The sequence below is a fragment of the Dromiciops gliroides genome, chromosome 2, assembly GCF_019393635.1.
Source record: "Dromiciops gliroides isolate mDroGli1 chromosome 2, mDroGli1.pri, whole genome shotgun sequence".
In the NCBI taxonomy this organism is placed as follows: domain Eukaryota; kingdom Metazoa; phylum Chordata; class Mammalia; order Microbiotheria; family Microbiotheriidae; genus Dromiciops; species Dromiciops gliroides.
Window position 1 is genome coordinate 661,092,001 of NC_057862.1, and position 25,056 is coordinate 661,117,056.

Below are 25,056 nucleotides of genomic sequence, written 5' to 3' on the forward strand. Positions count from 1 at the left end.
ATTTTCTATTTCAACCCTTTTCCACGGGATTTTGGAGGAGGTTGGGAAACGCTGCCCTCCTCGTGGTAAGTGTCCGTGAGCTGGAGCTCTCTCAGTTTGGGGCAGCTCAGCTAAAGAGATGGGGTCTCGAGGTTGGGGTAGTGGGGAGAGCTGTTTAAAGGATCTGGGTTCTAATTCTGCCCCTGAGGTTATCTGGCTGCATGACCAGCACAAGTCACTTGAGCGATATGTATACCCACTGTATGCAGTACTGTATACCGACTGTATGTATCCAGGGACTGGACTCCCCAAGGAGCAATGAAAATTTAAATAACTAGACAGTAAGCATTTATTAAACGCCTGTAGAAAAAGGCAAAAAGAGGCCCTGCCCTCCAGGGTCTCAGTCTGATGGGGGACAGAGCAGTGGCTTTTTAGACAGGCGGTGGTTAAAGGTTTGGGGGGGGGGATTGGATTCTGGAGACCTGTGGACTCTTAAGAGGAATCCTGTTCCCCATAACAACATATGCAAAGTGAATCACAATTATAAAGACAAGCACCCATTTTTTAATTCTCAGCAACTCGGTTACATGCATTTGCATGGGAAATCTCTAGAGAATTCAATGAGTTGTGGAAGAGAAGAATATTTAAGCAGTTGGAAGGGGAGGTTGTGCGTTCCCTGGATCAGCCTGATTAGTTTCCTGCTTCTTGGGTTTACCATAAAATGCTCTTAATTCCATTTGCACAACACAGATCGGTCTGACTGCTCTCTCACTGAGGAAAGCAAACAATGTAGAAGTGGAGCAGGAAGCCTTTGGGGATTTTTGCAAATAAGTAGATCCTTGTACCCCGAAATTGGCTTACTGATGTTTGGGAACTGAGACAATGATGTCTCCAGAAGACTCAAGAGAAACCTACTTGGTTTGTCCTTATATCGTTTTCAAGAATGTCTGATTATTTGCATATCTGCCAGGTTCAACTTCTGTTCTTATAAGGGAACTTTGATATGCTAGGCTAGGTTTTCATACAGTTTTTCTGGAAAAATAAGGAAATTTTACCAAATAACAATCATGGATTTCATACAGTTCCTCTGGAATTTTACCAAATAATCATCAGTCCAGATGCCCGCTTTGACACATTTCTCCTAATAAATCTCCTTTTTATTTTACAAGATTCGTGATGGACCTCCGATTCTTTGGGTGAGCTAGCCCCGCAAACCAGGTCGCAAGTCCCCCCCAAATATTTCTGGTGCCGAACCGGAAAAGTCGTCAGACAGGTAAAAAGGGGATTGTTCATTTGGCTTGGATTCCTGGGTGGGGTATGCACTGTGTTTCTCTCCTTTATCAGGCTCCTCAGTCACTTTGGGTAGGCCCCCAAGGTCTGAGGTCTGAATAGATTTTATTTTCTCCCTAATTACATGTAAAAACAATTTTTTTATATTATTGGGTTTTTTTAAGTTTTGAGCTCCAAATTCTATCCTTCCCTCCCTGAGACAGTAAGCAATCAGATATAGGTTATACATGTGCAATCATGTAAAATATCCTATTAGTCATTTTGTGGAAGGAAACTTGAACAAAAAAGGAAAGAAGGAAGAGAGAGTGAGAGAGGAAAAAGTAAGTGAAAAATAGTATGTGTCAGTCTGTATTCAGACGCCATCAGTATATACCTCTGGAGGTGATGTGGGCTGAACTTAGGGTCATATTGATGGGAGTCGTCCCAAAAGAATTACAAGACTCAGTAATTCAGTTTCCTAAGTTTTATTGCAATACTGTGGGTGAACACAGGGAGAGAACCAGAAAAGTAGAAAGGTATCTCTCAAATAGTGAAAGAAAAGACAGTTAGTTATATAGTATGGATAAATTGATTATCAGTCTCATTATAATATTCTCCACCCTGGGGAGGTACAGGGGAGGTCTTACCCTAATTTGGAGTTCCTGGGGTCCTAAGCTAACCGCCGAGGCAGGTACCTTTTTCAGTGGAGGTGTGTTTTGGGGTTTATAGGTCATAAGGACAAATTTAGCCTTTTCTGCGCATGTCTCTTTCTGTTTCCCATGACTAGTTTCAAAATATCTTCATTTTTCTTTTATTTCTAGTCTAAGTTTCTATAGCCTGTCATTTAGTCTAAGGTCTTCATGGCCTCTCTCCCTCTGTTCCCGTTATGGGTACTGACTATTGTGGGAAAGAGAACCTAGCATCCTGACTTGTAAGTTATCCATTAACTGGGGTCTGACTCCCTCATAGAGCTCATATCTGAATTAGAGCTTGGGTCGTAAGGTTTTCTGTTAACCCCTTTTTTGCCTCCTATATCAGAGGTAGAGAGCATTTTTCATCATGAGTCCTTTGGAATTGTCTTAGATCATTGTGTTGCTGATTAGAGCCAAGTAATTCATAGTTGTAGATCATACAATATTGCTGTTTTGTGTACATTGCGTGTCTTGTTTTGTTCCTTTCACTTTGTATCAATTCATGTAAGTTCTATAATCACATGAAAAAATGCTCTGGATCACTATTGATCAGAGAGACACAAATTAAAACAACTCTCAGGTATCACTTCACACTTATCAAAGTGGCAAATATAATAAAACAGAGAATATTGGATGTTGATGGGGATGTGGTAAAGCTGGGATGCTAATCCACTGTTGGTGAAGTTGTGAAAAGATCCAACCATTCTAGAGAACAATTTGGAACTAGGCCCAAAGGGCTGTAGAACTGTGCATACCTTTTGATCCAGCAATACCGCTGCTAGGTTTATATCCCAAAGAGAAAAAGACCTATTTGTACAAAAATATTTATAGCAGCTCTTTTTGTGGTGGCTAAGAATTGGAAATCAAAGGAATACCCATCAATTGGGGAATGGCTAAACAAACTGTGGTATATGATGGTGATGAAATATCATTGTGCTATAAGAAATGACAAGCAGGATGGTTTCAAAAAGGCCTGGAAAGACTTGTATGAAATGATGTATAGTGAAGTGAGCAGAACCAAGAGAACATTGTGCATGAGACAGCAATATTGTTTGATGAAGAACTGGGAATGACTTTATTCTCAACACTACAATGATCCAATCCCAAAGGACTATTGATGAAACGTACTATCCACCCCCAAAGAAAGAACTGATATTGATGGAACACAGACTGAAGCATACTATTTTTCACTTTCTTTAATTTTTTTCTCTTATTCAAGTTTTCTTATACAAAAGGACTGATGTGGTAATGTTTCACATAATCATACATGTATAACCTATATCTGATTGCCACCTCAGGGAGGGGGAAGAGGAGGGAGGGAAGGAGGGATAAAAATTGGAACACGAAACTATAAATAAAATTGTTTATTACTTAAAAAAAAAGATATACAGGGGCAGCTAGGTGGCGCAGTGGATAAAGCACCGGCCCTGGAGTCGGGAGTACCCGAGTTAAAAACCGGTCTCAGACACTTAACACTTACTAGCTGTGTGACCCTGGGCAAGTCACTTAACCCCAATTGCCTCACTTAAAAAAAAAAAAAAGATATACAGTTGTTTTTTCTATAATAGCAGAACTCTAGAAGCTTTCTTCCGAAGGTACAGGGATAAAGTAAGGATATTCTCCCTCTCTCCAAATTACTGTTTGACAAAGTTCAATAAGTGCTAGCTGTAGCAAGAAAGAGAAAGGTATGAACATTGGCAAAGAAAAAAAAAATTTCTACTTGTAGACAATGTGATAATTTATGTAAAATACCCCAGAGAATCAGCAAGGAAAATTAAGACCATTCATAACTTTAGTAAAGTAACAGGATATAAAAGAAATCCACAAAAATCACCACTACTTTATAGATTTTAGAAAAACAGTTGCAAGATCCAGCTCTAAGAGAAAGTTCATTCGAAATAACTATTAAATACCTAAAGCATTTGGGAATTAACCTATGAAGACACACTCAAGACTCAAGACTTTTGTAATTATAACTACAAAGTGTGCTTTACAAAAATACTTAAATAATTAGAAAAAGATTGGCTGTTTATGGTTCGTTTTTGCCATCATAATAAATATGACTTTACTACTTGAATTTACAAATTTAATACTATATCAATCAAATTGTCATAGGATTACTTTATAGAATTAAATCAAATAGGGAGCAGCTAGGTGGCGCAGTGGATAAAGCACTGGCCCTGGATTCAGGAGGACCTGAGTTCAAATCCAGCCTCAGACACTTGACCTTGGGCAAGTCACTTAACCCTCATTGCCCCACAAAAACAAACAAACAAACAAAAACAGAATTAAATCAAATAATAACCAAATGCAGTGGGTAAAAAGTAAAGGGGGCAGCTAGGTGGCGCAGTGGAAAAGCACTGGCCCTGGATTCAGGAGTACCTGAGTTCAAATCCGGCCTCAGACACTTGACACTTACTAGCTGTGTGACCCTGGGCAAGTCACTTAACCCCCATTGACCCGCAAAAAAAAAAGTAAAAACTCAAGACTCTTAAGGAAAATAATGGAGGGATAGCAAGAATGGGAAGAAGATAGTATTACCATATTACAAACTATATAATAAATCAGAATCCTTAAAAATATTTGATATTAGACTAATATGGAAACATTTTGCATTACTATACATGTATAATTTATATTGAATTTCTTGCCTTCTCAAAAGGGGGGTTGAGAGAGGAAGGGAGAGAATTTTGAGCACAAAGTTTTTTAAATGATTGTTTAAAATTGTTTTTACTTGTAATTGGGGGAAAATAAAATGCTAAACAAAGAAAAAATATTTGATATTGATTTTTTTAAGTCAAAGGAAAGGTTTAGATAAGGAAGATCCAAGAACAATCAAATATAGCAGTCCAATGTTCAGTAAACCCAAGATTACAAACTAATAAAGAACTTGGGTTTGACAATAATTGCTGACAAGGCAAATTGGCAGAAATCAGCCTTAGACCAGCATCTTATACTGTATACCATAAATAAGCTACAAATGAACATGCAACCTAAGTGTAACAGGTCACGTTATTTTTAAAAATTAGAAAACAAGAAATGTCTTGCAAATCTATGTGTGAAGAAAAATATTTAACCCACCAAGAGATAAAGGAGCTCATAAAATATAAAATAATTTATTGAGATTTCGTAAAAGTTTTTGCTTGAATATGTGAGCCCAGGAGTCAGGACAACTTGAGTTCAAATCACTAGCTATGTGACCTTGGACAAGTCACTTAACCCCATTTGCCTCAGTTCTTCATCTGTAAAATGAGCTGGAGAAGGAAATGGCAAACTACTCCAATGTCTTTGCCAGGACAACCCCAAATGGGGCCGTGGAGAGTCTAAGATGACTCAACAATAACAAAAGGTTGAGAGGTGCTATCAAGGTGCTACTTATTTCATTATTTAATTAGCTATTTTCATTCTGTCTCATCCACTCAATCCACTAAATTGACTCTTTATCCTGTGAGCCATGAGTAAATCTTTTTCTCCTTAAATGAATAAGGCACTTGGGTTATACTCTCAATATAACATTATATCCTTGTGAATATAATCCTCGAGTCCTAATTCTCCTAGAGCTCTGACCCTTGGAACTTATTATAAGCAAAGGAATAGAGTTGTGTTCTCCAGTGCTAATATCCGTGAGTCTTTTCTCCAGTTCTGGGAAGAGTTGGGTCTACTCTTGGGCCCCCTTTGACGACTCCGTCTATGAGAATCATGGGACTCACACCTAGATGGTCTGTTGGGAATTCTGTCTTTTCGCGTTTGGGAGCTATAAGGAGAGTTATTCTTACTCATAACTTCTTTTTCCTGTCTTAGGACTCCCATCTCAAGACTCTGCCCTTCACCAAAAGGGGAAAATTGAAGAGGAGATGACTCCTAGATTTCAGGTGAATTGATATTTCCTTTCTTGAAGTGTATCTCATTTCTCAGAATGTATCCGTGTTTCTTTCCTTTTTCCTTCATCTTCTGTATTCAGCCAAGGTCCTGAACATCAGTTTTCCTTCCGCCAACGACTTTTTATCTTCTCACAAATAATAGTAGGATTCTTTAAGTTCATAGATCATTAGAGCTAAAAAGTCTTAAGGGAGCAACCAACTGTCTATCTTGTGTGTATAAGTGGCTGGACTTGGACTAGAATCTAGGCCCCTGACACTTAAACCATTCTCTTTTTGTGATATCATGGTGTTCTTTAGGAAATTTTTCTCATTTACCATGAGCTTACTCTGTTATTTTTCCTGTTGAGCATTTATTCATACATTGATTCAACCTACTGTGAGTTCAGTATGAGAAATAATTATTAATAATCAATATCTTGGGGGGACCCAGAGATCACCCCTTTTTAGTCTTCTGTGCCTCCACTCAAAGACCTCCTTGAGAGATTTCATCAAATTTCATCTAGGTCATATCCAAACCAAACTAAAAGGAGCTGTAGGTGGAGCCAGATTCTTTTGTTTAGATAAACCCAAGGACTTTACTGAGGACATTTGGCCTGCAAGAACCAGTTCTAGGTGAGGACCATTGGGCCATCATCAGCTTTGGGGGTGGGGTGGGAGGGTTTCCCTCTACATTTTTACATGATGTCATCTTTACTTGAGCCACATAACCCCCAACTTCATTTTTTTTTGTTTGGGTGAAGCAATTGGGGTTAAGTGACATTCCTAGGGTCACACAGCGCCACTTAGCTGCCCCTCCAACTTCATTTTAATATAACCCACCTCCAAATCATGTCAACCAGTTAGATTTGAATGATGTTAACCAATTAGATTTCATTGCTTTATGACAGACCTCCTACAGTGGAAAAGGTTTAAGAACCAAACCCCACTGTGAGTAAGGGGTCGTTGGTCTGAGAGAGATGGCCATAGACCTCATTAATAATAGGGCCACCAGCCCTGTTAATAAAATGATTAAATTACCCAGTTACCATGTCTCTCATATTTTTAATCCTCACATCAATATTGAGCTAAATGTTGTGTAGTAAACAAGTATAAAGCTTAATTTCTATCCTAAAAGCAATCTTATTGGGATGGTAATAATTTTCATTGTTGTACCTGAAAATGTTACATAACAGTATGAAGAAGCAGATTTATTAGGTGCCCAGAGGAGAAGATAACTTAATGTGATGGAGAAGGGAGTGACTGAGGTAGACGTCCTAAAAGAAGAAAGATTGGAATTGGGGTTAAAGGATGAATGGGATTTGAGTAATTGTAGAGCAAGTCGCTCAACATCTTTGAGCTTCAGTTTCCTCATCTTTAAAATGAGGCAGCCAGACCTGACAGTGCGAGTTACTTCCCAGCTCTAAATATGGGCATCAAAAGACAAAGCTAGAAGCAACGTGAATGTCTTTCCTAGGAACCTGTGAGAAGATTGTCTAGCATGGAAAGTTCTTGGGAGGAGTGGTGGGGATTTTTTTTTTTAATGGACTAGATCTAGTTTTATACATTGTTTATAAAACTACACGAATGCAGGGGCAGCTAGGTGGCGCAGTGGATAGAGCACTGACCCTAGAGTCAGGAGGACCTGAGTTCAAATCAGGCCTCAGACACTTAACACTTACTAGCTGTTTGACCCTGGGCAAGTCACTTAACCCCAATTGCCTCACCCAAAAAAACAAACAAAACAAAAAACTACATGAATGAATGGATGAAACTCTCTACCTATGAAGATCAGAAATTGCTCCATAATTTCTTGTCTTAAAGAATTTCCTTGGGCACTGAGGGGTTAAGTGGCATACCCAGGATACGTGATCATTATACCATGTCAGAGAAGGGATTTGAACCTAAGTCTTCCTAACTCAGGTTGGTTCTCTATCCACTATTCAATGACTGCCTTTATCTAAGGATAATATTTTGTAAATGGGGTGACATTAGATTTTGGAAGTCCTTAAATGCCTGTGCAAGGAGTTTGGATATTACTCTCAACACATTTGAATTGCTGAGTCCTATTCCCTGGCATTGCAGCACTTTCTCTACTATAATCATTCCATTCAATAAACATTTCAAAGCACCTACTATGTGCCAGGCACTGTGCTAAGCACTGGGAATACAAAAACGGGCAAAAGACAGTCCCTGCCCTCAAGGAGCTTGTAATCTAACAAGAGGAAAACATGCAAACACATATATACAAAGCAAGCTATGTACAGGAAAAATAGGAAATAATTAACAGAGATAAGGCATTGCAATTAAGAGAGGTTGGGTAACGCTTCTGGTAAAAGAAGGGATTTTAGTTGGGACTTGAAGTCAGGGAGCTAGGGAGTCAGAGTGAAGGAGGGGGAGAGCATTCCAGGCATGGGGGACAACCAGAATTTCCATTTCATAAGTCTAATAAAATGGACTTCACCTGTTCACACTCTTTATCTAGGGGCCCTGCAGATGATCCAGGCCTTAGGCCTGCTTGGACCACATCTGCTCCTCAGAGTACCCTTGCCTCCTCTTGGAACTAATCCACAAAACTTCTGATTTGGGACCTTGGGCTTTCATCTTTCCCTCTTTCCTAAGCTCTTTCACAACCCCTGAATCAAGACACCAAGCCTTCTGACCTTTCATCCCTGAGTTCAGAGCTCTTATCATCCCCATCCTTTGTTACCTGTCCCTCTTCTACCCAGTCGCAGACTTAAGCCATCAAATTTATGTAATCTTTTCTCTCAAGGGATAATTCCTTTGGTCTTTCTAGGCCTGTCTCATAATGATCCTCTTTAGAAACCTAGAACCATTCGCCTTTCTTGTGTTTATTTTTATTTTTATTTTTTAGTGAGGCAATTGGGGTTAAGTGACTTGCCCAGGGTCACACAGCTAGTAAGTGTTAAGTGTCTGAGGCCGGATTTGAACCCCGGTACTCCTGACTCCAGGGCCGGTGCTCTATCCACTGCGCCACCTAGCTGCCCCTCTTGTGTTTATTTTTGGTAATTTTTTTTTCTTGTAAGTAAGCCTTAGAAGGAAAAAAAAATCCACTCTTCTGTTCTGGAAATGGGGGGAAGGAGAACGTGGAGAAATAGTTGCTAGAACTGGATGTTATTATAGTGTCCATTACATAAGCACATAGGTAGGTGACTAGATATAGGTTGGGTACTACTTCTGTCTGAACTCCTGGGCCAAGGAAGGTCAGGAGACTTGCTGTCAGCTTTCTCTCTAAAATTTTTGCATACCACCAGAAGTCTATGTGTATACCTATTTCCCCACAACCCCGTGAACATTGTGTTTCATCCTTTTTGTTCTTTTTTGATACCTTAATGAGTATGTATGTGATAATTCCTCTTAGGTCTTTCGAGTTTTTTTGTATTCTTTTCACAATCCATAATGCTAAAAAATTTTAAAGTGTTTCTTATTTGTATTTCCTCTTATAATGTGAACTATGTTCCTACCTTCTGGCCTTTTGTCCTTTGAATATATCTGTTATCATCCTTATAGACTTGTCTCAATTCCCTATGAATCCTGCAGCTGAAGCTTTTAGGCATCCTATTTCTTCCAGATCATTTTCTCAATTCTTTTGCATTTGTTTATATCTAATTATTGCTCTCCGTGTGCTGCAATGAACATCTGACTTACCAGAGAAAGACGATAGCCAGAGGCAATACCAGATTATAATATAAACTCGTTTATAAAATCTTGCAAGGAAGGATGATAGACTTATGAGCAGTATTTCCTCATAAATCAGAAAAAAGCGTAGAGAGCAATACTGGTTTGAAGAAAGTATGGCAAGATATACAACTGAGCAAAGTCATAACTGGGATTTTTTTTTTTTGGATGAAAATGGAAGGACAACGAACAGAAGAAAAATGGGAAAGATTTGTAACAATTGTTATAAAGAATTTTTTTTCACCATCAGAAAGTTTCAGCTGACACACTTGAGCCTTAAAATGGGCAGTAGAAATGGCACTAAAGATAGGAAAAACAGCTGTCTTAGACCAAGTATATACAGAAGCAGTCTGTTCAGGAAGAGACACAGCTGTAAGGGTTTAGAAGAACTGATATACAACATTATCTGAAGAGACAATACCATAGGCACAGGAAAGTTCTCATCCCTCAATACCAAAAAAAGTTGACTAAGAGAACATCAGTGACTATGATCTTTATGCTTCTCCTATCTTCACAAAACCTTTTTGAGAATCATCTATATATAAACTGAAGGAATCTTCAATCTGGGTATTAGTAGGGAACAAGTAGACTTTCACAATCAGTATTCAACAAAGAGCCACATCTTTCCTGTTTCACAATTAACTGAAAGATATGGGAAATGTGAGCTCCCATGGTGCTTATTCTTTGTTGATTACCCCCTCCTCCCGCAAAGTTTGATTCAGCAGAACAAAATGCTGCCTTCCAGTTGCTTTTACAAGGTGTCCATACATCAAAATCATTTAAGATCCCTTGAAAGATATAACAATGGAAATAGTCCTGTTCAATGATGCTTTGATCATAAGTATCCTATGGATACTTAACAATTTTTTGCCACTGTGATGAAGGAGACCCAGCATACAAGCCAAGTGAGTGGCTGGTGAGGGCCTCCCCCTGCTCCTTTTTTGCATGGGAAATTATGTTGGTTTCTTCAAATCCCAGAGGATCTCTTGGAAGAGAGCTATAATCTCAAAAAGGAGTTTTTCCTGACTGCTGGCAGAAAATACCACAAGAGTGACATTTCATCCACATAGGAAATACCAAGAAGACAAAGAATGTCTATTAGCCAAATTACTACCTGAATTTGGATGAACAGCTTATAGAGTGTGCCCATCAGTCTGTATGTCTTGGACAGATGGTTAGTCGAACCCTGGTTTGAACAGGAGAAAGAGCAAGCTGGATTACCTTCAGGAAATCACAAGGCTTCTTTGGTGACCCCCCCCAAGCAAAAGGCCTATGTTTTTAATACCAGCATTCTACCAGTGTTGTTGTATATCAGAGATGTGGGATGCAACAGCCTCCAAAGAATTAAAAGTTCATTTCACATAGAGGACAGTGGAGAGACCCATGGTAGATGTGAGCAGGCTTCAACAGACAATCATTGCTGAACACTAAAGAAAAGGATTAAAAGATGTCATTGGTAATTAAGTGATGGAAAGTAAAGATGGGCAGGTCACAAACATCAGAGATAACAAATGGGTAGCCAGGATGTTCCACCAGCATCCTAGAGATAGCAGGAGAAAGTAAGACCTCTGGTACATTGGGTGGACATGGCCGTGGGGTTGCCTAGGATGAACCCGTATAGATGCATTATGATAAGCATTGTTGATGGACTTCTGAATCAGTGACATTACAAATGCACCACAGCATTCTGAGTTTTGCTTTTCACTATGTAGGTATTCATATGATTGAATCCATCAACCCGGACCTGATGGTGGTTTAAGTAATGAATCAATAAAAGAAATTACGACCCTTCTGCATTTAGAATAACCATGCTTTGTTTTTTTCCCTTTTTTTTTGCTATTATACACATCTACTTGTATTCATTGATATGTATATGGATCTATGACCTCCTTGATGGGGATGCCCAGTGAAGCAGATTATAATCTATGTATACCTTTTCATCCTACAGAACTCCTGTACTCATCCTCCCTACCACAGTTCAAATGGAAGCATTTCAATTTTCTGGCATGTTGCTGGGAGATTGTCCTGGTTTCACAGGCATATAGCAAGGAGGTTAGCACAATGACTCTGTAGACCTTCAGTTTGGGAGGCAGTCTAATATCACTTCTCTCCCACACTTTCTTTCTGATCCTCCCAAATGCTGAGCTAGCTCTGGCAGGGTGTGCATCAATCTCTTCTCTACATGGACATCCCTGAAAAGTATATTACCATGGCAAGTGAACTTTTCCACAGCACCTAAAATTTCTCCATTTGCTATAACCATTAATTTATAAGTAGCAATATTTTAGAAACTCTACTTCCCCAATAATTGAGACAGAAACAGCCTAGTCTCACAATATTTAAAAAACACCCCCCATCCCTTGAGAAAACAAGCAGAATTATATCAGCTATACATGTGAAATCATGAAACCATATTTCCATATTAGCCATGTTGCAAATGAAAATACACATACAAAAAACTCAAGAAAAATAAAGTTTAAAAAGCGTGCTTCATTCTGCACTCAGAGTTCATCCGATCTCTCTTAAGATCTGATTTTTCGGGGCAGCTAGATGGCACAGTGGTTAAAGCACCAGCCCTGGATTCAGGAGTACCTGAGTTCAAATCCAGCCTCAGACACTTGACACTTACTAGCTGTGTGACCCTGGGCAAGTCACTTAATCCCCACTGCCTGCCAAAAAAAAAAAACCATCTGATTTTTTATCATTGAAATTTTATTGGGTCAGAGGAGCTAAGTCTTTTGCAGTTAATCGTGGTTACAGTATCTCTGTTACTTTATACAGTATTCTCTTGGTTCTGCTCCTTTTACTCTGCATTATTTCATGAAAGTTTTTCTAAAACCAACCTACTCATCATTTCTTATAGCACAGTAGTATTCCATTACAAAGGATCAAATTTTCAGGAAACTAAAGAGCAATCATCAGAGAGACTTAGGGTGGATTGGAAGTATACTATTATAGAGAAAAGTACAGGACTACATTACCCCTGCACTGGTTTCTTCCAGAGCTTTATAAAACCAAGAGGAAGGGATTCAGTGCATTTTGTGGAACTTCAGTGGAGGATTTGTACAAGGGCAGGGAATCAAATCATTGACAAGAAGACAGGATATTTTTATACACTTGAGCACAGGGCCTCTTCCCTTAAAAACCCTACCATTGGGGGCAGCTAGGTGGTGCAGTAGATAAAGCACCAGCCCTGGATGCAGGAGGGCCTGAGTTCAAATGTAGCCTCAAACACTTGACACTTCCTATGTGACCTTGGGCATGCCACTTAACCCTCATTGCCCCGCAAAAAAAAACCAACCAAACAAAAAAATTTCTACCATTAACCAGTCTCTTAATAGCCTCTTGTTTGTAGTACCTTTCCTACTCCCCACCCAAAACACTGATGTCCCATCTAGCCTTTCAGCACAAATGTCATCCCCATAAAGCAGTTCCTAATTCTTTCCCTTCTCCCCAGTCAGTAATGTTCATTCTCACCTGCTTCCCAGTTTTACCAGAAATGCCGGGAAGGAAGGAAGGAAGTGAAGCAGATCAAATTAATTAGCAGCCAAAGAGAGAAGAGAGAGGAGAGAGCTTCCACCTTAATACAGAGGTGTCAGACATGTGGCCTTCAGTGCTCCAGACCAGATTTAAATGTAATTGGGAAGTGTTTATCAACATTTTTTTTTGTTTTTTTTTTTTAGTGAGGCAATTGGGGTTAAGTGACTTGCCCAGGGTCACACAGCTAGTAAGTGTTAAGTGTCTGAGGCTGGATTTGAACTCAGGTACTCCTGACTCCAGGGCCGGTGTTCTATCCACTGCGCCACCTAGCTGCCCCCAACATTTTTAAAATACAGATAACATTATACTATAAAACTAAGTCAGTATGTGGCCCACAGAGTTTGACACCGCTGTCGTAACCTACCATTTCTGACTTGCCTTTTGCATCATTCTGCCCCACATGTAATGACTGTTAATGGAAAGGAATTGATATGAGGGATCTGATTAGAAAGTACCGTTTTTACTGTTGTTTGGCTTATACCTCTGTCAGGTGTCTGGAAGTTGTATCGGTCATGGGGGCTCAGTGTGGAAGGTGATATGTTTACCATAAGCACTAAGCTAAATGAATTAGTAAAGACCCCAAACCCTTCATGCTGTAGGATCATTTCGGTGACCTTGAACAAACTACTTCAACTCTGGGCCTCAGTTTCCTTATCTGTAAAATGAGGGTGTGGGAGTAGATGGCTTCTGAAGTCCCTTTCATCTCCTATGATGTTTCAGAAATTACTGACATTCCAAGATGTTACTGTGGAATTCACGCAGGAGGAATGGGACTATTTGGATCCTGGCCAGAAGGACATGTACAGGGGCGTGATGCTGGAGAACTATGAGAATTTTGTCTCTCTTGGTAAGGTTATTTTTTCAGTTATTCAGTAAGCATTTATTAAGCTCTGACTGTGTACCGGGAACTATCCTAGACACTAGAGGGACAAAGGTAAAAATGAGACAGTCCCCATTCTTAAAAAACTTTTATACTCTCCAGGGATACACCTTGTATGTATATGTCTACAAAATAAAGTCATTTTCGAGGGGATGGCAACAGCAGCTGGGGGGAGGAGAAACAGCCTCCTGTCGGAGATGGCTAGTGGTGGAGCTAAGCTTTGGAGGAAACTAGGAGTCCTGAGATTTGAAGGGGAGAGAGCAGGGCATTGCAGAAAGGGGGGAGCATCCCATGCAAAAATCACAGAGATGGGGCCAGGTAGGTGTCACAGTGGATAAAGCACCGCGCCTGGATTTAGGAGTTCAAATCCAGCCTTGGACACTTGACACACTTACTAGCTGTGTGACCCTGAGCAAGTCACTTAACTCTCATTGTCCCGCCCCGCCAAAAAACCCCAGAAAAAACAGAGATGGCAGGTGAAGGGAGTGTCATGTGTGAGCAGCTGCAGGAAGGTCAGAGAATTCTAATGTGTCCATAGTCATTGCTCCTCCCAGACACAAAGTCCTTGCTTCGTTCAGTCAGGAATCAGCGGCTTCATTAGACTGCCCTTGGCTGTACTTTTCACACTGTCTGTTCAGGTAGGTTTCAGATTCTCCACAGGAGTCTCAGGGTTAGTAACTAAAGACTTTTCCCAGCAGCGTGGGAATGTCTTAAAGTGAACCCATTTTCTCTGAGTCGACATCGAGCCCTGTGTTCGATCCCTCCCATTTGCTGAGGGAATCATTCTTCAGAAGTCATTGATACCACACCATTGGCATTTCCAGGCAGACTCTCTTTTCTTCAAAGAGAGAGAGCAAGACTCAATTCTCCGGTGTCTCAGTTTTCAACATTCTCCATTTATTTCTTCTTGGGCAGGACTTCCAGTTTCCAAACCAAATGTGATCTCTCAGCTGGAAAGACATGAAGCCCCCTGGATAACAAGAGAAGAAGACTCAAGATGCATTTCTGTGGGTGAGTAAAAACCAGGTCAGGTAGGTTGTACAGTAGATAGAGTGCCAGGCCTGGAGTCAGGAAGACTCATCTTTTTGAGTTCAGATCTGGCCTCTGACACTGAAACTAGCTCTGTGACCTTGGACAAGTCACTTCACCCTGTTGGCTTCAGTTTCCTTATCTGTCAAAGGAGCTAGAGAAGGAAATGACAAACCACTTCAGTATCTCTGGTAAGAAAACTCCAAAAAGGGGGTTACAAAGAGTTGGACATGACTGAAAACAACTGAACAACAAAATCAGGCAAAAAGAGGAGTCTGCAAGCAATAGCTTGACTGTTTCATTAGAATATGTTATCTTTAAAACACTGGACATGGAGGTTTCTCTAAAAGTCCTTAGGCCTGCGGAGAAGAGCTATCATTGCCCATGCTGTATTCCTCCCTATAATCTCATCTTTCATGTAAAAAATGTTTTCCTGCTATTTCTGCCCTCTCTAGTCTCAGAAGAAGGTTGGCATTTCTTCTTTAGGATGCTTAACCTTCCACGTCTACTCTGGATCTCATCCTTTATTCCCATGATCCTTTTCTCTTCTTCTTGAATCCCTAGACTTATTCTCTTTGAAGAGTCCTTTCTGAGAGGCAAAGGGAAAAGAGTTTATTAAGTCAGACTTATATTTAAAAGAATAAACCATCACTTAATCCTGTTGCCTATTTTATCCACCTTCCAATTTTTCTCATTCTTTTTACTAAGGATAGATCCTATAAAGATGCCATCTCTATCTTGTATCCACTTACTACTGTCCCTGGCCCATCTTGAATTGCTGCAATCAGCTTTCTATTCCCACTGCTTCATGGAAAATTGTCTTTGAGGTCATTACTGACTTTTTGATAATAATAACTAATATACCAGTAGCACTTTGTTTTACCAATTTTGGGGCTGTGTGGTGTACAAGTTATCCCCATTTTACAGATAAGATCTATGAAAATCAATGTCTTAACCTGCCCATGGTCACCTACCTAATAATTGTCACAATTGATACTCAAACCTAGGCTTTCTATCTCATCAAATCTAGGGATTTTCCCAGTATGTGGGAACATAGGACATGAAAGCAGGCTCCAAGGATTTGAAGGGTTACCAAATGGAAAGACCTGGGTTCAAATCCCCCTTCTGACACTTACTACCTGTGTGACCTTGGGCAATTCATTTAACCTCCCTATGTCTCAGTTTCTTCATTTGTAAAATGAAGGGGTTCAATTAGATGACCTCTGAGGAACCTGGATCTGAGCTCCAGATCTGTGATCTGCAACAGATCTGAAGTTCTCTGGGCTGAACTTTTCAGTACTTTTTGAGTAAGATTATTCAACCGTCTGCTAATCTAATCAACTACGCAACCCTCAAAAGCTATATTTCTTCTTGTCCACAAAGATAGATGTTCTTCATCTCCCAGACCAGACATTTAAATAAAGGACATACATTCAACTTTTCATGGTCTGTTTCTAGTAAATCAGTTTTGAGCAGTGAGGATCGATACTTTTTTTCCTGATGTGCTCACAAACTATCTGGTTGATTATGGTTTCTCCAAATTTAAAGAGAGAATGGGTATAGTGAGCAATTACCCTCAGAGCCCAAAAGACCTGGGATGAAGTCACACCTAGAATTCACACTGGCTGTGTAACCTTGAACAAACCTCTCAATAATATTCTTGTGTTGTTCAGTCCTCTCACTTGTATCCAACTCTTTGTGATCCTGTTTGGGGTTTTCTTGGCGGAGATAATGGAGTGGTTTGCCATCTCCTTCTCCAGGCCCATTTTCCAGATGAGGAAACTGAGACCAGCAGGGTTAAGTGACTTACCCAGGTTCACATGAGCTAGTAAGTGTCAAGTTCAGATTTGGACTCAGGAAGATGTCTTCTTGGCTCCAGACTGAGTGTTTTATGCACTGTGGCACCACATGGCTGTTTGATGTTCTAGACAGCTATGAAACTATAATTTTCAGAGAAGGTGCCAACCTCCTTGGGCCCGAGGGAAGCTTTTTCATCTGGGAATTCATTATATCAATGAAGTCATAGCTTCAGACACTATCCCTTCTTCAATTTTAACAGAAATCCACTTGAAATATAAGTCTATAGTTTTTAGAATTAACATTTTCCTTTCTGAAAATTTAAACATTTTTGAAGTCATAGGCAGCTCTGTTACTTTCTCCTCACCGTTCTTGGGCTTCAGCTCCCTCATAGCCATGTTTATTCTACCTTTTCCAAATTAGTCACCCTTCTTCTCTCCATTGGAGAAGACTGAATCTAGAATTTCGTATAAAGCTGTTTTTCTTTTCCCACAACATTGAGCAATGGGTGTTGACACCTCTGTGTTTCTTTCAGATTCCCCTGTTCAGAAAATAGAATGGGAAACTGAGGAGTCAACTACAAAGCATTGTATTTCTATAAGAGAGCCATCCACCAAGAGACTCGAAAAGGATGGTTTCTGGGATTCTAAATTGGGTAAAGCTTGGAACTGTGAGATTGGACTAGAAAGGCAGATAAACAGCCCAAAGAGACAATCCAAGAAAGTAAGAGTCAATCATAGAAAAACATCTCACAAGTTCAGTATTCCAGAATTTATTACATTTGGGAGAAAATTAAGTTTCAGTTCAGTCCTCATTCCACAACAAAATATTTCTATAGAAAAATATTTTCATAAGCATGATAAAGTTGGAAAGCTCTTCAAATGGTTTTCAGACCCAATTAAACATAACAGAATTTCCATGGTGAATAAAATTTATAAGTTTAATAAATACAAGAAGTCTTTAAGCTACAACTCAAAACTTAGAAGTAATGAATGTGGCAAAACCTTTAGCATCAATTCATGCCTTACTGTATATGGAAGAGTTCATGCTGGAGAAAAATCTCATAAATTTAAGGAATGTGGGAAAACTTTGAGCTACAATTCAAACCGTACTTTACGTCAGAAAACTGATAATGAAGAAAAGCCTTTGGAATATAATAAATGTAACAAAACTTTTAGCCAGAGGAATTATCTTAGTCAACATAAGAGAATTCATACTGGAGAGAATTCCTATAAATGTCAGGATTGTGGAAAGTATTTCAAAAGAAAGGTAACCCTTAATATGCATAAGAGAATTCATACTGGAGAGAATTCCTATAAATGTCAGGATTGTGGAAAGTATTTCAAAAGAAAGGTAACTCTTAATATGCATAAGAGAATTCATACTGGAGAGAATTCCCATAACTGTCATGGAAAGTATTTCAAAAGAAAGGTAACCCTTAATATGCATAAGGGAATTCATACTGGAGAGAATTCCTATAAATGTCAGGATTGTGGAAAGTATTTCAAAAGAAAGATAACTCTTAATATGCATAAGAAAATTCATACTGGAGAGAAACTTTTTCAGTGTAATGAATGTAAGAGAACCTTTCTCTACAAGGGAAGTCTTAATAGACATAAGAAAAGACATACTGGAGAAAAACCTTTTCACTGTAATGAATGTGGGAAAGCCTTTCTCTACAAGGGAAATCTTACTACACATAAGAAAATTCATACTGGAGAGAAACCTTTTCAATGTAATGAATGTGGGAAAACCTTTTTCCAAAAGGGAAATCTTCTTGCACATAAGAGAATTCATACTGGAGAGAAACCTTTTCAATGTAATAAATGTGGAAAAACTTTTAAATGGCATTTAAGCTTTACAAAGCATAAATATATACATGCTAGAGAGAAATCCTTTGAATGTAAGGAATGTGGGAAAACCTTCAACCAGAAGAAAGACCTTAATACACATAAGAGAATTCTTACTGGAGAGAAACCTTTTCAATGTAATGAATGTGGGAAAACCTTTTTCCGAAAGGGAAATCTTCTTGCACATAAGAGAATTCATACTGGAGAGAACCCTTTTCAATGTAATGAATGTGGAAAAACTTTTAGATGGCATTTAAGCTTTACAAAGCATAAATATATACATGCTGGAGAGAAATCCTTTGAATGTAAGGAATGTGGGAAAACCTTCAACCAGAAGAAAGACCTTAATACACATAAGAAAATTCATACTGGAGAGAAACCTTTTCAATGTAATGAATGTGGGAAAGCTTTTAGATGGTATGGAAACTTTAAAAAACATGAACATTCATGGTAGAGAGAAAGCCTTCAAATGTACTGATACTGGAACAGCCAATAGTGGGAGTCCAAACTTCACATTAAAAAAAAGAGAGAGAGACAGAAACCCTTTGAATGTAATGAATGTGAGAAAACCTTACACAGTTCAAAGCTTAAGAAACATCAGATAATTCATACTGGAAAGAAGTCATCTAAATGTAAAGAATATGAGAAAGCTTTCAACCAGCAGGAACACCTTAATCTAAGAGAACTCGTACTGGAGATGAACCTTTTTTTTCTTATTTAGAATTTTATTTTTTTCCAAATTACATGTAAAAAAAAATTTTGACATTATTTTTTTTTAACTTTGTATTCCAACTTCTCTTTCTCCCTCCCCACCCCACCCCTGAAGAACTCAAGCAATTCAATATAAATTATACATGAGTGGTCATGCAAAACATCTCTACATTAGCCAGGTTTGAACCTTTTCAATGTAATGGATATGGGAAAGTTTTCTGGTAGATTGAAAATCTTAAAGCACATGACATTTCATACTAAAGAGAACCCCTCTGACTGTAAAGGATGTTGAAAAGCTTTCAGGAAGAAGCAACATTTTATTGCACATCAGAGCTTTTATTCTGAAATGTATTTCACATAATGAATGTAGGAAAGCTTTTAGACCTTAAGGACTATAAGAGAATTCATACTGGAAAGAAACCCTTTGAAAGTAATGAAAGTGGGAATATCTTAAGACTAAGGCACAGCTTTGTTGCACATAAGCAAATTCATACTTTTTTTTCCATATAAATATTTTATTATTTTCCAGTTACATTTAGAGATAGTTTTCAACATTTGTTTTTATAAGATTTCTAGTTTCAAATTTTTCTCCCTCCCCCCTCCCCAAGACAGCAAGTAATCTTATATAGGTTACATGTGTACAATCACATTAAACATATTTCTGCATTAGTGATGTTATGAAAGGAGAATCAACAAAAAGGAAAAACCTCAAAAAAGAAAAACAATAGAAATAGTATGGTTTGATCTGCATCTAGATTCCAGTTGTTTTTTTTCTGGATTTGGAGAACATTTTGCATCATAAGTCCTTTGGGACTATCTTGGACCATTGTACTGCTGAGAAGAATCAAGTCTATCATAGTTGATCCACACATAATGTTGATACTGTATACAATGTTCTCCTGGTTCTGTGCATCTCACTTATCATCAATTCATGCAAGTCCTTGCAGGTTTCTCTGAAATCTGTCTGCTCATCATTTCTTAGAGCACAATAGTATTCCATTACATTCATATACCACAACTTGTTCAGCCATTCTCCAGTTTATGGGCAACCCCTCAATTTCCAATTCCTTGCCACCATAAAAAGAGCAGCTATAAATATTTTTGTACATGTGAGTCCTTTTCCCTTTTCCATGATCTCCTGGGAAAAAGACCTAATAGTGGTATTGCTGGGTCAAAGGGTATGCACAGCTTTATAGCCCTTTGGGCATAGTTCCAAACTGGTCTCCAGAATAGTTTGATCAGTTCAAAGCTCCACCAACAATGCATTAGTGTTCCAATTTTTCCAAAACATCTTCAACATTATTTTCCTTTTTTGTCATATTAGCCAATCTGGTAGGTGTCAGGTGGTACCTCAGAGTTGTTTTAATTTGCATTTCATTAATCAATAGTGATTTAGAGCATTTTTTATGTGACAATATATAACTTTGATTTTTTCATCAGAAAATTGCCAAATTCGTGTTTTAAATAAAAATGTTTATTATAAAAAAGTTTTGAGTTCCAAATTCTATCCCTCCTTCCCCCCTTGCCCCCTTCCTGAGGCAATAAGCAATTAGATATAGGTTATACATGTGCAATTATGTCCAAATTACCATATTTGTAAAATTCATACTTTTGAAAAACCCTTTGAATAGATTCTATTTGGAAGAGCCATAAGTTAGAACATCTTATAGAATATTGGATAATTCTTACTGGTCAGAATATTCATAGATGTAATGTATATACTTTGTCTCCTCTCATAAATTGCATGCTAAAGGCTAAAATGGGGGCAACTTTATGTGTTAAATACCAGAGAATCGGTGTCAGATTTTTGTCACTAGCTACGATATTGTTTGCTTCTCATCTGTGTTCTGGTAGCATACATGAAGTGGTGGTTGAGTTGCACTATTTAGGTGCTAGGAAAGATTAACTAAATCTTGGTTGCCAATCTCACAAACTTTAAAATCAGGGTCTGGGAGGTAGGGGAAACAGCAGAGGCCATGACACAAATAACATACACAAATAACACAATACAAAGTGTTTAAGAGAGGTAAAATCAGAGTGTGGGATCCAAGCAGGGAAGATTTCTTACTGACATGGGGAGATCTAAGAAGGCTTTATGGAGGAATGCCATTTGTGTTGAGCCATAAAAGTTAGGTGAGATTTCTAAAGACTCTAGGGAGTGGGGAGGACATTACAGATTTAGAGAACAGCATAAGCAAAAGCATGGAGACAAGGAAGCATGAGACATATATGGTGGTGCTGTATAGCTGGTTCTGCTGGAGTCATACTTGTAAGAGTGTCGAAAGCACTGAAGTTGGGGTCAAAATATACGTTTGCTATCCCAGCTCTGCTCCCTTTGGAGCCTTGGGCAAGTCATTTATCACCTGTAAAATGGGAGCACTGGATTAGATCAGGGTTTTTGGTTTGGTTTGTTTTTTTTTGCATGGCAGTGAGGGTTAAGTGACTTGCCCCGGGTCACACAGCTAGTAAGTGTCAAGTGTCTGAGGCTGGATTTGAACTCAGTTCCTCCTCGATCCAGGGCCAGCACTTTATCCCCTAGATCAGGGTTTTTGTTTTTTAATTTTTTTTGTGTGTGTGTGAGGCATTTGGGGTTAAGTGACTTGCCTAGGGTCACACAGCTAGTAAGTGTTAAGTGTCTGAGGCCGGATTTGAACTCAGGTCCTCCTGACTCCAGGGCCGGTGCTCTATCCACTGTGCCACCTAGCTGCCCCAGATCAGGGGTTTTTAACCTAGATGGCCACAAACTTAGACGCGATACTTATTTCTTCCACTAACCTTTAACTGAAATGTAAGCATTCCCTTTATAAATGTAGACCACATACCAATTTGGCTTTACCAAATTGCCAAAAGAGCCCTTGACACAAGGATCCCTGTATTCAATGAAATCTAAGATCCTTTCACTTTATCATAGAAGCTGGACAGAGTATTCAAGTGTAGCTAGGGTGAGATTTAAGGTTAGGATAAAATGGGAGAGGTTGTAGGGTAATCTGAACTCCCAGGAGAAATAAACCAAGGATTATAGGATTTGAAACCATAAGGAGAAAGTGAAGCAGTGACTTACCCTTTAAGAGCTAGACATAGTAAGCAGAGTTGGGATTTAAACTAAGGGCTTCTGATTCCCATTTCAGTTCTTTCCCTACCATGCCATATCACCTTCCCTGAGGACTTTGCTGCCTTCGATCACCACATTATACCAAGAGAAGAAAGTGCGAGATACCAAGTTTCACGTGCCAAAAACAAAGCTTCTTGGTGCAAGGGGGACTTGATACTTCTCCCATCCAGTAGTACTTCCTGAGGAACCCCAATTCTGGGGGATTTGGAAAGAATTTGAGGTTGCATATCCTCTTATGCAATTAACTTCTATTTTCTCTCTTTTATATCTTTAACTACATTTTTTTTTTTTGGTCGGGGCAGTGGGGGTTGAGTGACTTGCCCAGGATCATACAGCTAGTAAGTGTCAAGTGTCTGAGGCTGTATTTGAACTCGGGTCCTCCTGAATCCAGGGCTGTTGCTTTATCCACTGCACCACCTAGCTGCCCCAACTACATATTCTTAAAAGCAACATTGTATAAAGTGCTAGACTTAGGGAAATCTGCAGTTGAACCCCACCCCAAATAATAACTGGCTGACTAAGGAAATTGAGGGGATTAGAAGGACATGTAGTTAATTGTGGGATTTGATTGAAGCACACTGACTCCATCTTGTGACATTTCTGGAGGTGGTTTGAACTTAGACCTGCATGTCTGAGAACCCGGACCATCTCTACCTGCTGTTTAGAGACTCTTAACCAACCCTCAATTATGCTGACCTGATCAGATCTAAAGACCTAAGATCTAAAGGAAGGAGTTTTCTCACAATTGTACATCTCACCCAACCCATGTCTTATATGAAAACTTGTCCCATATTGATCAATCAATTGTTTCCATGTTCCTTTGACTTTACAGACATTTTGGGAAGCGGGAGACCTTTTCTGATTTCAGGGAATTGTACTTTTCCCCTCCCCCCACTGCCAACTTGGACAGTCTTTAATTCTTCATCCAATTAGAAATCAGATTACTTAATGTTGTATTTTTTTAATGTATAAAAGTCTGTCTCCCTCTATATTCAGGGTCCAGCCCTAAGCAGAGTAAGTTTGTTAGGCAATTGGCATATATTAGTTAAATCAGAAGCTCAAAACTTTCTTTCCTCAGTCCTTTCATTTTTCAGCTGCCACAGTGACCCTGGGTACATCATATAACTTCTCTCAGATTCAGTTTCTTTACCATTAAAAATGAGGTGGGGGGGGGGGGGCAACTAGATGGCACAGTGGATAGAGCACCGGCCCTGGAGTCAGGAGTACCTGAGTTCAAATCCGGCCTCAGACACTTAACACTTACTAGCTGTGTGACCTTGGGCAAGTCACTTAACCCCGATTGCCTCACTTAAAAAAAAAGTTAGGTAGGGGCAGCTAGGTGGTACAGTGAATAGAGCACTGGAGTCAGGAGTACCTGAGTTCAAATCCAGCCTCAGACACTTAACACTTACTAGCTGTGTGATCCTGGGCAAGTCACTTAACCCCAATTGCCTCACTAAAAAAAAATTAAAAATAAAAAAAAATGAGGTAATTGTAGCATTTGCCTCAAAGAATTATTATGGCTATCAAAGTGATATGCCAGTCATTACTACTATAGCCTATGTGAAATTCCATACTTCATTGCTATCTATATGTAATTTCACTCCATACAACTTTTCAATTTATGTAGGTATCTATTCTGTATAAAAAAGAAAAAGGGAAAAAATCCCATCCTTTTTGGGATTATTGTTCATGCTGGACATAGCCTAATATGGATGGAGCTGGACAAGTCTGCTTACTTATGCCTTCCTTCAGCCTCAGGTGGTAGTTATGTTGCTGATGAGGTTTAAAAGCCTTTAGGTATCATTTCTCCACTAACTCCAATAAAAGATTGGATGTTTGTGGGGCGAGTGTCCAATACCTCCTTTCACCAATTTATTTTGTAGAACCTTTCTAAACTGACAGATATTTGGTGCAGTGGGGGACAAGTTATGAAGGAAAGAAATTAAACAGGAGGCAAGATGACTAGATTATGGCTTCCTATGACTTAGCAGCTAGTTAACCTCATCAATTAGTACCTGGAATCCAGAGAATGATCCCAAAGAAAAGGAGGGGCTGGGAAGGATGATACCTTTGGCATTAGAGCATTGAGAAGAGGAAACACTTCTGGAACATGGGGAGGGGAGCACTAGAAAGAGAAGAGCAAACCCAGGGACAGAAGACCTAACAGAGACCAAGGAACATTAGCTGTATTTCATCTTTGTTCTATAGAGTATCTAAGTTACCTTCTATTATCCCAAGGAAATGAATATTTTAGGAGCCTTTTAAAAATAGTTCTGTATTAAATATTTCTAATTGGTTGTGTACCTGAACATGTATTTATGATTCATGTAATTAAATTTGTGTCTTAGCATGTTAATATGATTAAGCAAATTGCAAAACCCAAGATAATTTAAGAAGTTAGACAGAGTTTATCAGTCTCTAAGTGTGAGTCACTCTGTGAAAACTTTCCATGAGAAAAGAAATGGAGACTTTTTGCTAGTCTGGAAGAGGGGGAAAAAACCTGTAACAAAAGGTTGACTAGGGATTTATTAATCATTCCAATTTAGAAACATATAAGAAAATATGTGTGACCCTTCAGAATTTTGCCATTACCAGGGGTCTTAGAGGGAATCTACTTAGACAGAGGGTTGGGATGTGC

At 39.0% G+C, this 25,056-nt stretch overlaps 1 protein-coding gene across 2 annotated transcripts; it reads left to right on the forward strand.

The window, feature by feature from the left end:
* On the forward strand, window positions 1-19,905 carry LOC122743253 (gastrula zinc finger protein XlCGF57.1-like). 2 transcript variants are annotated; one of them, XM_043988073.1, is made up of 6 exons: window positions 1-65; window positions 1,149-1,252; window positions 5,742-5,812; window positions 13,757-13,883; window positions 14,832-14,927; window positions 17,278-19,905. In XM_043988073.1, the coding sequence occupies exons 3-6, from the start codon at window positions 5,795-5,797 to the stop codon at window positions 19,044-19,046; spliced, it is 2,010 nt and encodes a 669-aa protein (XP_043844008.1). In that variant the 5' UTR covers window positions 1-65; window positions 1,149-1,252; window positions 5,742-5,794; the 3' UTR covers window positions 19,047-19,905. The 2 variants fall into 2 exon arrangements, with proteins under 2 accessions (XP_043844008.1, XP_043844010.1); XM_043988075.1 differs by lacking the exon at window positions 5,742-5,812.
* Window positions 19,906-25,056: the final 5,151 nt, after the last annotated feature.

Excerpts from the sequence above, each read along its gene's own strand:
- LOC122743253 (XM_043988073.1), top strand. Across the intron at positions 13,884-14,831 it reads TGAGAATTTTGTCTCTCTTG|GACTTCCAGTTTCCAAACCA; the intron begins GTAAGGTTATTT and ends CTTCTTGGGCAG. Across the intron at positions 14,928-17,277 it reads CTCAAGATGCATTTCTGTGG|ATTCCCCTGTTCAGAAAATA; the intron begins GTGAGTAAAAAC and ends TGTTTCTTTCAG.